The sequence below is a fragment of the Lethenteron reissneri genome, unplaced genomic scaffold, assembly GCF_015708825.2.
Source record: "Lethenteron reissneri isolate LAM-NWPU_2019-01 unplaced genomic scaffold, ASM1570882v1 scaffold_147, whole genome shotgun sequence".
Lineage (NCBI taxonomy): Eukaryota > Metazoa > Chordata > Hyperoartia > Petromyzontiformes > Petromyzontidae > Lethenteron > Lethenteron reissneri.
This window is the reverse complement of record NW_026891190.1, coordinates 31,060-43,750: the sequence shown is the minus strand read 5'-3', so window position 1 is coordinate 43,750 and position 12,691 is coordinate 31,060. Positions and strand designations below refer to the sequence as shown.

The window sequence follows — 12,691 nt, the reverse complement described above, 5'->3', positions numbered from 1 at the left end:
CCGGCCCTGACAAGGGCGGCGATCCAAGGGAGTCCAGGGCTCTATCTATGACGATCTTCGATCTTCACTGGTTAGCTTCAACATCTCTCCCTGAGCCCTCCGGCTCATCCCCTTTTATACCAAAACCCCCGCTGAGGGGTGGGGCCCCGGGGGATCCCAGCTCCGAGTCAGCCCCCCAGGCTGCCCGATGCGGACGTCGCTGGGAGCACCTGCCCGTGCACCGACTAAGCCACGCCCACTGTGTTTCTTTCCCATCTGATCCCATTGTATACAGCCCCTCTGTAACACCCCTACACATGCATCAGATTTTTGGGTTCCTCACATATCGTATCAGAGGTGTGGGTCACTCCATTTCTCAATCGAACAATAACGGGGATCGTTTCAGTTATGACAGCTTGCAGATAGAAACATTGCATGATCGTATGCTAATAATGACAGAATTTGTGCCCCAGTGGAGGGCATCCCCCACCCGGCGCTTCTTACCGGTACTGTGAGACTTACAAATCCAGATCACTCCTCCTCCTGAACCGTCCACAATACCCTGTGGTAGTACCATAATCATCTCAATAAAGCGATCACTTTCCAATGCCCATTTTGATCCCGGGAGTTACCCGGGTGGTGTGACACTGTACTCATTGTTTTAGCATGTCGCAAATTCCGATATGGCTTGTGCAACGGCCAGAGAGTGACAGCAGCGGGGGCCGGGCTGCAACCTTTTTAGACAATTTATTACATTTCAAAGTGGATGGGATTGGCACTCCAAAACATCATAAATGTACAGTAACGCCAACTGCATCCGTGGCAAACATGATACGCAGACACATGCTGCATATTATGCAACACATGCCCTTACCAGCAGCAGCATGCACAACATCTCAATTCCACAACCGAAGTAGACAGCAAGCCGTCCATGGAGACGTGATCAACGTCAATACATAATAATGGTAATAAGCCGGATAAACAAAAAGTACCCATTGTACCCATCAAACAGTCAGCTGGGTTGCCCCATGGGGGTATTGACCCATGGGCGAAACTGTAGGGGGCGCTACGCAACTGGCCGTGGTCCCGGCAGGTGAAGCTGCCAGCTCAGTCCGCTAAGACTCACTGTATAGCGACTTTTGCCTACTCGTAAGGTAAAGTTGTTTGGGGACTCCACTAATCGCAGCAAGCAGCACCCATTTTTTACGTAAATATACGTAATATTACCGTAACTACCATTCGCACACTTGCATACACACCACACTCACACAGCGCAGGGTCTGCGCCCACAGTGCACTGCACCACTGCGGCGCAGACCTTGCCAGACCTATGCTTTCGCTCTCTTCTGGCTGTTTAATTTTTATTGAATCAGAGTGAGCTGTCTGGGCGGGCCAGTAAATAAATAAATATACGTACGGCCACGCACGCAGAAGACCAAACCAGCGTAGTTGTTTAAGATGAGAGATGCCTGTAAATAAGGTGACCTCATTGGGAATTCTTTCAGATCTTTCCAGACCCCCACTTCAAACGTGCTGGGCCCTCTTAATCTGATTTGTCCAAAAACTTCGAAGCTAAATTTGCCCCTTGAGAGCCTGAACAGACTTTTAAGACAAGTGTGGCAGCGAGCACCGATAAAGGCCGGCACGGTACACGAGGGGGTGGGTGGCCAGCACCATGCCCGTCCACCTTTGTCTTCCCAGTGGTGTTTAGGTACCACACCAGGTACTCAATTGAGGCTGAGCTGACCTAGGGGAGGCCCAGGACCAATTCAGATAATTGTCACCAATGTCGACCGTGAACGGGAATCAAACTCGGGTTCCCGCGCTCGTAAGACAGCACACTAACGACTGCACGATCCCTCCGCCAAAAACTCCACCCACACCTCCACATCCACAACCTTCTGGGGGTCGCCTCGCCCTCCCTCAGAGTCCGAATGCTCCTCCTGCTTGACGCTGCCTCCATTCACCTGGAGGTCGGGGCCTGGAGTTGAGTCTTCATCTTCACATTCCATCTTCACCTTGTCACATTCCACCTTCACCTCTTCACATTCACCCTTCACTTCTTTACATTCCTTCTTCACCTTTTCACATTCCCCCTTCACTTCTTCCCATTCAACCTTCACTGCTGGCCACGTTGCTAAACTCGGGTTGTCGTTTGGGTCTTGTTGCATGCGAGATGGGCTCGATTCCACCTCCTTCTCCACATGGATCTTCTCATGCCTATTTCGGTCATCTAACCGTGTGAATAACTTCCCACACACAGTGCACTTGAAGGGCTTCTTCTCTGTGTGTTTTCTCTGGTGATGATTCTTAAGATATCTTGACTTAGTAAATGCTTTACCACACACAGTGCACTTGAAGGGTTTCTCGCCTGTGTGTGTTCTCTCGTGAATGTTAAGATATCCTGACCGTGTAAACGCTTTACCACAAACAGTGCACTTGAAGGGCTTCTCACCTGTGTGTGTTCTCTGGTGAATGTTAAGAGATCCTGACCGTGTAAACGATTTACCACAAACAGTGCACTTGAAGGGTTTGGCACCAGTGTGTGTTATCTGGTGAATTTGGAGATGGGATGACTGTCTAAATGTCTTCTCACACAAAGTGCACTTGAAGGGCTTATCGCTTGTGTGTGTTCTCTGATGTTGCAAAAAATTTCCTGAACCTGCAAATGCCTTTCCACACACAGTGCATTTGAAGGGTTTTTCGCCTGTGTGTGTTTTCTGGTGAGCGTTAAGAGATCCTGACCGTGGAAACGCTTTACCACAGACAGTGCACTTAAAGGGCTTCTCTCCTGTGTGTTGTCTCTGGTGAGTTCTAAGTAGTGGTAAACGTCGAAATACCTTCTCGCATATAGTACACTTGAAGGTCTTCTTGGCCATGTGTAATTTGTGGTTGAAATTAATGTGTCCAGTGTGGCTCATGTCGTATGGACACTGCTCGCATTGATTCCTTCTACCACTGGGCTGTCTTGAGTCTCTGCTTCATGTCATTCAACCTACACATTACACACAAAATATATACACACACAATTACACATAATATACACAATACATACACATTATACAACACCTCCACATTATACACATCTACACCTTACACAATATACACATGCGTTACATACTGACACACAGTACACCCAGGGGACATGAGATGCACACATTACACACAATATACACAGATTATACACGCACATGTAGTATTATTCACGATGTACTTACAAAAAAATCAGCAGACTACCTGCTGGATCTCCTCACTGTTTCAAAGAACAAATTTGACCTAACGTCTTTGCTAATTTACCAGCTTCACATTCCTTATTTGCCGTACAAATACTGAAGAAAGGACCTTCGCTATTGATGCCCCCAGGGTCTGGAATGCTATCGCCAATAAACTGCAACTTGGATCACTACCTGTGAGATCTTCACTCAAAACTGCTCTAGAGGAGATGTACACCCCTAGCTGCCACTGCTATTCAGAATGGCCTGAAATCAAATGTATCATTCCGGATGACTGCTACAAAGTATATTCTTGAGTTTTGATTATAGTGTGCTGATCTGTAAAGGTGTATTGAACAATTTTGATTCTGCTACTGATACTCCTGCTGTTATGGAATGACTCATGCAGCCAACTATGGCTGCAAAGTTTGGTCGTACATGTTATGTATATCGTTTATTGTTAAAATTGAATCAGTTCCTATGATCACTGTTACATTGTTTTTATAGCTTTATTTTGGTGATTTTGAAAACGTTTTGGTTTAGCCATGTTTGTTTGTTGTAGCACAGAGTTAGGCTGATAACTTTAATCTAAATTGTCTTATGGTTATTGTTTGACTTGCATCCCACTGGGATTGTTGCACACAGCGTTGAAATATGGTGTTTTTTCTTGAAGACTTTGCCGTTTTTTCCAGGATTTTTCTGTTGCATGTAGTCACTTTAAGATGTTTCTTGTTCATGTTTTTGTTTTGTTACGGTTGCACCCATGGCTCACAGGGTTATACCTAATAAATGAAACTAAACTAAATGAAACACCCAGCCCAACAGATACTTAGGCATGCGGTGGCTGGGAATGCAGGCGACATAACCCCGCCAATGCAAACTCACTTGCCAGGGGAGCTCACAGATTTTTTTAAACGATTAAATATTTTTAGCACACCAAGTAATGAAGACTGAGCAATAGATCTCTTTTTTTCAGAAATGACCTGGCCACAAATGATAGCTCAACAAAGTGGCTTATCATCACGTGGACATTTTTAGCAGCCAAATATTCTAAAAGTATATTTCTAAATGTCAGGGTCCGGATTGAACCTATGAAGTCCTGTATACCAGGTGATGTAGTTAACATCTCACCATTGTGGCACCACTGATGAGACTTTGTCCAGATCTTGCAATGATCCCTTAACAACTTACACAAACCAGTGTGGTTAAACCCAGGATGGATCATAGACAGGCTAGCCTGAATATTACAAGCTGATGCAGATGTTCAGTTAGAGGCGGCTCCACATTTTGCAAGGGAAGGCATGACTGTATCCGAGAAGACCTGAAGCTTCGCGTGGAGCGACAGGCAAGGTAGCTGCCACGCAGAATTATGCAGTCGCTTAAATGAAAATGCTGTCCGACTGATTCAGAGTGAGACCTCTGTTGTCAAACCGGTGCTGGACATAAGCACACTGCCCAGGTATGGGAAACTCTCCAACCTCTCAACTGCTACACCACCAATGGGGAGCTGAGGTGGTAGAGTCTTTGATGACACAAAATACCCAGGCAGGTGCTTAGTTTTGGTGGGGCTGATGGTAAGACCCCACCTCTTTGTGACACACTCCAGGATCAGCAGCAGCGCCTCCAACTCCACCTCTGAGCAGCAATCACCAGATCATCAGCAAACATAAGGGGCTGTCCATAAATGACGTCACACACCTAGGGGGGGGAGGGGGGTCAGACATTTGTTACGATGTGTGACAAGGAGGGGAGGGAGGGGTTTGAGAAATGTGACGTCACATCAAAATGCACAACTTTAAATAAATATAAACATAATTGTTATAACACTAATTTTAATAAATTTTCATTATTAACTATTTGATTATTTAAATTTACTAAGGTCACCTTTTATTTATTCCATGAAGGAGCATTTTGCTTCTCCATGGAGAAGCATACATTTTGTAAATTTTTTGAATGATTGTAAAAATTTTTTTATGATTCTACCAGGGCTTTCATTCTGTGGAATGTGATTGTTATAATTGTACTCTCCATTTTGCTTCGTTCTACTACAAAATTGTAAGTATTTTTTTATACTTATAATTACTTTTAATATTTTATAATAGAATTTCAATATATTCTGAACATTTGCAGTTTTAGTTAAGCGTTGAATATTTTCACGTGAATTTATGCTAAATATCAGCTTTCCAACAGCTCCAATTTAATACGTGTTCTCTCCTACAACATCAGAGTGCAGCGCCACATTAAATACGGACTACAGTGACAATAGTTTAAAGTGATTTGAAGCATTTTTATTTTCAAAAAGGAAATATGGTTTTGGGGGGGGGGCAGAACTTTGTGACGTCATATTTGAGGGGGGTCTGACTTTTCGTGATGTCACACATCGTCCTGTATCATATCACTCATCTCATCTTTAGCCCATGACACACCCGTTTAGGCTCCAGTATATAACTTAACAAAAGCTGCTTGGGCATGCAGTGGCTGGGCATACGGGGCACATGAACCCAGCCGACACAGCCTCGCCTGTTGGAGGAGTTCACAATGGGACTGTCCAGATCTTTCAAGGATTTGCGAGCTCCTCACATAAAGCAGCCTGCTTCAATCTAGGCGAGATCGAAGGCAGCGGCGGTAGTAACGTGGGCAGCAGTAGCAGCTGTTGAAAGTGATCACTTATGGCCTTTAAGAACCTTGATCCGTCCCTGCAGCAACCACCACTACTACAAGCACTAAAACCACAACCAAAACAACTACGACCACCACAACGACGATCACAACAACTACGACCACAACAACTACGACCACAACTACAACCACCACAACAACTACGACCACGACAACCACGACCACCGCAACTACGACCACAACTACAACCACCACAACAACTACGACCACAACTACAACCACCACAACACAACGACCACGACAACCACGACCACCGCAACTACGACCACAACAACAACTACGACCACAACAACCACGACCACCACAACGACAACCACCACGACAACCACAACCACGACCACAACTACGACCACCTCAACCACTACCACGACAACTATGACCACCACAACCACGACCACAACCACCACAACACAACCACCACCACAACAACTACGATGTCAGCACCTCCGCTCAGAGACCCACGAAGTCGACTCCCCGACGTCACTTCCTGGTTCAGGGGTCGTCTCGTGACGTCATCGAGCGCGAGACGGGCTCAGAGTGAGGGGCGGGGGATGAGTGGGATGGGGGGAGAGAGGTGGGGGGGAAGAGGGGTGGGGGGAGAGAGATGGGGGGAGAGAGGTGGGGGGGAGAGAGGTGGGGGGGGGGATGAGGGGTGGGGGGAGAGAGATGGGGGGAGAGAGGTGGGGGGGAGAGAGGTGGGGGGGGGGATGAGGGGTGGGGGGAAGAGAGGTGGGGGGAGAGAGGTGGGGGGGAAGAGAGGTGGAAGGGGGGAAGAGGGGCGGGGGGAGAGTCGTAGCCATGATCTGCTTCCTAAAAACTTAATCTGGTGATATTGTGTATTTGACCTTTCCATGCATAAGGTATCCATGTCTTTACAATGGAACTTGGCCTCATACTCTAGTTACAGGTGATTAAATTAATTACTGCTCCATATCAATCCTCTCATTAAGATATATGAACAGACTTTACATTTCATTGATTGATTAATAAAAGGAAGCTTGGACTGGGGAGATACTGTCTGGTGCCAATCAGGATGGCTTCAGATCTGGAAGCATTGATTGAAGGATTGTGGATCCAGCATCACTTCTGCAAGTCAGCGGTGCACTCTGGCTAATTATAATATTGAAACTGATTGGCCTACACCAGAGACAGCAGCTTATTTATGGCCTAGTCACATTAACAGTTTCAGACCAGAGAACGCCAAAAGGCGAACAGTACAAAGACAATGCCACTATCAGAACATATATAGTTCGTTGTGTGGGAAGCTATTTCATGGGTTACCTTTTGTCAGTATCAAAGTGTGATACTGGCAGAAAAGGTACCATGATATATAGATGTGTCGTTAACAATTCTGGCAAAAAAACGCCCAATGATGCCGGATGTAATTACCAGCGAAACGTCACGGGTTACTCAAATTGTAAATGTTGCAGTATTGGGTTTAGCGCTCCCAACACACTGGTGGTACTGCGGTTAGTAACGAATTGTACACGTTTTGTTTACGAGACCTCCTGCATACGAGGCGAGGTAGTTATCATCTCATAGCCACCGTGGCGTCAGGGTCGGGATCAAACCCACGAACTCCTGCACACCAGGCGAGGTAGTTAACGTCTCCTTTGCTATGTGATGTCAGGGTCGGGATCGTACCAACAACCTCCTGCACAGCAGGCGAGCGAGATCGCCGCGGCGCCCAGGAACGCAGCAGCAACATCAGCACCACGCCGGTTTCATTATTGCGGATTCTTACAGTCACTCTGTTAAACATCACAATCAGAATCTTTATTTATATTGAACTAGCTACGGAGTTATGTTTGTAGCAGATATCCAGTAAGGGGCACGGGGGCTAAGACAAGTTAGAACGACAAACGATACATAAACACACACACGCGCGACGGGAGTGAAACGTATACCAAATAAAACAAGTCACCAGAAACGTACCTACAGTGAGGGAAAAAAAGTATTTAATTCCCTGCTGATTTTGTACGTTTGCCCACTGACAAAGAAATTATCAGTCTATAATTGTAATGGTATGTTTATTTGAACAGTGAGAGACAGAATAACAACAAAACAATCCAGAAAAACGCATGTCAAAAATGTTATGAATTTATTTGCATTTTAATGAGGGAAATACGTATTTGACCCCTCTGCAAAACATGACTTAGTATTTGGTGGCAAAACCCTTGGCAATCACAGAGGTCAGACGTTTCTTGTAGTTGGCCACCAGGTTTGCACACATCTCAGGAGGGATTTTGTCCCACTCCTCTTTGCAGATCTTCTCCAAGTCATTAAGGTTTCGAGGCTGACGTTTGGCAACTCGAACCTTCAGCTCCCTCCACAGATTTTCTATGGGATTAAGGTCTGGAGACTGGCTAGGCCACTCCAGGACCTTAATGTGCTTCTTCTTGAGCCACTCCTTTGTTGCCTTGGCCATGTGTTTTGGGTCATTGTTATGCTGGAATACCCATCCACGACCCATTTTCAATGCCCTGGCTGAGGGAAGGAGGTTCTCACCCAAGATTTGACGGTACATGGCCCCGTCCATCGTCCCTTTGATGCGGTGAAATTGTCCTGTCCCGTTAGCAGAAAAACACCCCCAAAGCATAATGTTTCCACCTCCATGTTTGACGGTGGGGATGGTGTTCTTGGGGTCATAGGCAGCATTCCTCCTCCTCCAAACACGGCGAGTTGAGTTGATGCCAAAGAGCTCCATTTTGGTCTCATCTGACCACAACACTTTCACTCAGTTGTCCTCTGAATCATTCAAATGTACATTGGCAAACTTCAGACGGGCATGTATATGTGCTTTCTTGAGCAGGGGGACCTTGCGGGCGCTGCAGGATTTCAGTCCTTCACGGCATAGTGTGTTACCAACTGTTTTCATGGTGACTATGGTCCCAGCTGCCTTGAGATCATAGACAAGATCCTCCCGTGTAGTTTTGGGCTGATTACTCACCATTCTCATGATCATTGCAACTCCACGAGGTGAGATCTTGCATGGAGCCCCAGGCCGAGGGAGATTAACAGTTCTTTTGTGTTTCTTCCATTTGCGAATAATCGCACCAACTGTTGTCACCTTCTCACTAAGCTGCTTGGCAATGGTCTTGTAGCCCATTCCAGCCTTGTGTAGGTCTACAATCTTGTCCCTGACATCCTTGGAGAGCTCTTTGGTCTTGGCCATGGTGGAGAGTTTGGAATATGATTGATTGATTGCTTCTGTGAACAGTGAGATTAGGAGCACACTCTTAAAGGGAGTGCTCCTAATCTCAGCTGTTACCTGTATAAAAGACATCTGGGAGCCATACATCTTTCTGATTGAGAGGGAGTCAAATACTTATTTCGCTCATTAAAATGCAAATCAATTTATAACATTTTTGACATGCGTTTTTCTTGATTTTGTTGTTGTTATTCTGTCTCTCACTGTTCAAATAAACCTACAATTAAAATAATAGACTGATCATTTCTTTGTCAGTGGGCAAACGTACAAAATCAGCAGGGGATCTAATACTTTTTTCCCTCACTGTATATAGTCATGACATCGACATGTCATTTATGTGTAGAAGAGTAGTCGGGGACATTACGTCACGCGGACCTTCCGGTGCGATGACGTCACGGGAAGTTCAAAAAGGCCGGGCCCAGGGGCGTCATGACGAATACCGGGGAGGGGAGCATTCTCCTCGCAGAAATACTACCCCCGCACTCGCTTACTCTCTTCTCAGGAATGACCGGAATGAAGATGGCCGCGATGAGGGGGGCCGACGGAGTAATCAAGGGAGGCCCCGAGAACGAGTGTCACCGAGTTAAATGTGCTGCTCGACGACACACACATATTGATGGCGAGTTGTAAATCTATGGTTAACGAAGTTGTGTATTGGTTGCCCAAGAATGTACAGTACACCCTTTACAGGGTAGCTCACACTCTTTGGTTCTTTCGGTAAAGTCACGTAGGTATAAAATAAAATAAATTAAATCACGACGTTTTGGGCGCAACACAAGCGCCCGTCATCAGGTGGGACATCCACAGCAAGAAACAATTGCTGAAGTGGACAAAAGGGCTGCTGTGACAAGAAGTCGAATCCCTTGTGCGATCCCATTGCTGCCCACATACAGTTTCTTATTATAAAATTTCAGTTATAGCCGGGACGGCTAATTTTTTTAACGGGGGGGGGGGGGGGGGGGTTAGGGTACTGTACATGGCAATGGTTATAGCGGAGGTGGGTATTAATAGGTACGAGAGAAGGTTCACGAAGGGACGGAGAAGACGATAGAGTCTGCTGGAAGAATTTACCAGGGGAATGTGCTGGAAGTTACCAGGGCATGGCCGAGCGGGTATGTAAGGGGGAGTGACAATAGCCCTTACAGAGAATCTCGTCTCAGTGTGAGTTTACACCACTACAACTGGAGTCAGAAGTGATAACGAACCTGCTACATCATGTCCAAGTTGGTGGCGAAGCGCAAGTACCGTCCGGTGGAGAGGTCAGAGGACAAGGAGAGGTCCGAGGATGCGCCCACAACGTCCCCGGGGCCCGGGGCTCCCTCCACCTCATGCACGCAGTGGAGATAGGGCTCACATTCATCAAGTCACCTCCCAAACTTCTGTCTCGCATCGTACTCGCTCGCCGTCGGTATCCGGGTGGCCCACACGTGTCAGTAGGTGGGCTGCGCTCGCGCATCGCGTGGTGGCGGCCGCGGCGGATTCCTCCGCGGTCGCAGGTTACATACAAGGGGTAGAGATTTGCATTTTGGTGGACACGGGGGCGTCGGCCACCATTATATCAGAATGCATTTTCGAGTTGCTACCACGCAGCGTTGGTCCACTGAGACTTGTGCAGGGGGCGTGTGTTGCCACAAATGGGGGCAGTCTGGGTATAGTGGGCCATATTGTGACATTCATTCGGGTTGGGGACATTCAACTGGAGGGTCCCGTCTTGGTCTCTAAGACGCTCGAAGTGCCATGCCTCTTGGGCACGGACTTCCTGGCCAAAATGTCCATGAAGATACTCATCGACCAGGGTTGCGTCGAGTTACTATCAGGCCAGCGCTTGACCTTTCTGAATTCTTCTACGGTGTGGACCCCTCTTGCAGCCAGTGTCACGTCGTATGCTAGTATTTAATTCATTATTATTTTCTCTTTATACGTGACTTTACCGAAAGAACCAAAGAGTAATTCCTGTAGCCACGAAAGCTCCAAATTAAGTCTGAACCACTTCTACGGGGAAGTTTTAAGTTTGTTTTTTCTCTCTCTCTCTCTGGATTTTTGTTGTCTCTCTCTGCTTGTGTATCGGTCTTCGTGTCTGTGTATTACAAATTTCACACTTAACTTCTAATTTTGCAATCTTTGGAAGAACGTAATCAACCAGGCTATGCGTTGTGTAATGACCGACCCTCTGTGTTGCATTGCATTATATTTCAAAATTTTGCGAGGTTTATTTGATTTAGTGTACTTTCTCTGTCTCCACTCGTTTTGCCGTTCTTATGTTTTGCTCTCTCTGTGTGTCTCGGCTGTTGTCCATCTCCCTCTCTGCAGCGTGCCACTCATTGACATGCTAATTTCTTTAACCCCTCCCTCTCTCTCCGCCCCCGCTCCCTCTCTCTATTTAAGGCCTCGACACAGAGACGTGGTTTCTCTGTGTGCCTATGTACTTTTCTCTCTCTCTCTATGTATCTCTGTGATATCTGTCTCTATTTATATGTCTGTCTATATGTCTCTGGTTCTGTGTTTTATCTCTCTCTCAAATTTAGCATTCTCAGGAAGAACGTAATCAACCAGGTAAGGTGATGACTGTTATGTTATCCGACTCTCTGTTGTATTACATTACATTTCTAAGTATACTAGATTTGTGTTTCTATTTCATTTATACCTGATGATGATTGCTTGTGTTGCAATCGAAACGTCGTATGCTAGTATTTAATTTATTATTATTATTTTCTTCTTATATGTGACTTTACCGAAAGAACCAAAGAGTAATTCCTGCAGTCACGAAAGCTCTAAATTAAGCATAGTGTCACTAGTGTTCGTGCTTTCGCTAGGGATTCCTTGACTATCCCGCCGTGATCACAGATGCTCATACCCTTGAGGCTGCGTGGGAACTTACAATTTCTGACTCTGGAGGCAGGCATCCTCTTAACGCCCTCCAACTATTTCTCACAAACACCCTCCCTTGTTGGGTGCCCTTATGGTTGTGGCAGAAAATCAAGAGCCATTCCTACAAATTCTCAATGCAGGGCCCTCGCAGGTAACAGTCCCGGCGGGCATCATTGTGGCAAACGCGTCCCCGGCCCTCCCACCGGTCAAGGCCACGCTGGAGGGGGGGTGGGCAGTGGCTGTGCTGCCTGAGGGAAAATACGACACGTCCTAGGTGGATGCACTCTGTCATGAAAACGTTCTCCTGTCCCCAGAGCGGCGCCAGCTTCGAACACTCATCAACAAATTCACCGACGTGTTTAGTCACGGCAAATTCGACATCGGCCGCACGTCCTTGCTAGAACATCACATAGAGATGGAGAATGTGGCACCCATTTGCTTAAATGCCCATTGCTTTAGCCCAAGGGAGAAGGAGCATGTCCACTCAGCCGTGGATGACATGTTGGCGGTGGACATTATCTCCCCTTCCAATAGCCCGTGGGGAGCCCCTATCGTTCTGGTCAAGAAACGGGATGGGAGTCTCGTTTCTGCGTTGATTTCCGTAAGTTAAACAAGATTTCCGTGGCAGATGCCTATCCCCTGCCTCGGATGGATGATTCGCTTGATGCCCTCTCAGGCGTGCGGTTCTTTTCGACCCTGGATTTGCTTTCGGGCTTTTGGCAATTGCCATTGGACGAGGTATC

General features: G+C 46.7%; 1 protein-coding gene across 1 annotated transcript; it reads right to left on the bottom strand.

Annotated features, from left to right (window-relative positions):
* Positions 1-756: 756 nt before the first annotated feature.
* LOC133362420 (zinc finger protein 239-like) lies at positions 757-6,361 on the bottom strand. Its single transcript, XM_061581362.1, has 3 exons — positions 6,314-6,361; positions 4,777-4,888; positions 757-2,973 (listed from the first exon to the last, which is right to left on the bottom strand). Exon 3 carries the CDS (start codon positions 2,897-2,899, stop codon positions 1,820-1,822), a length of 1,080 nt encoding a protein of 359 aa, XP_061437346.1. The 5' UTR covers positions 2,900-2,973; positions 4,777-4,888; positions 6,314-6,361; the 3' UTR covers positions 757-1,819.
* Positions 6,362-12,691: the final 6,330 nt, after the last annotated feature.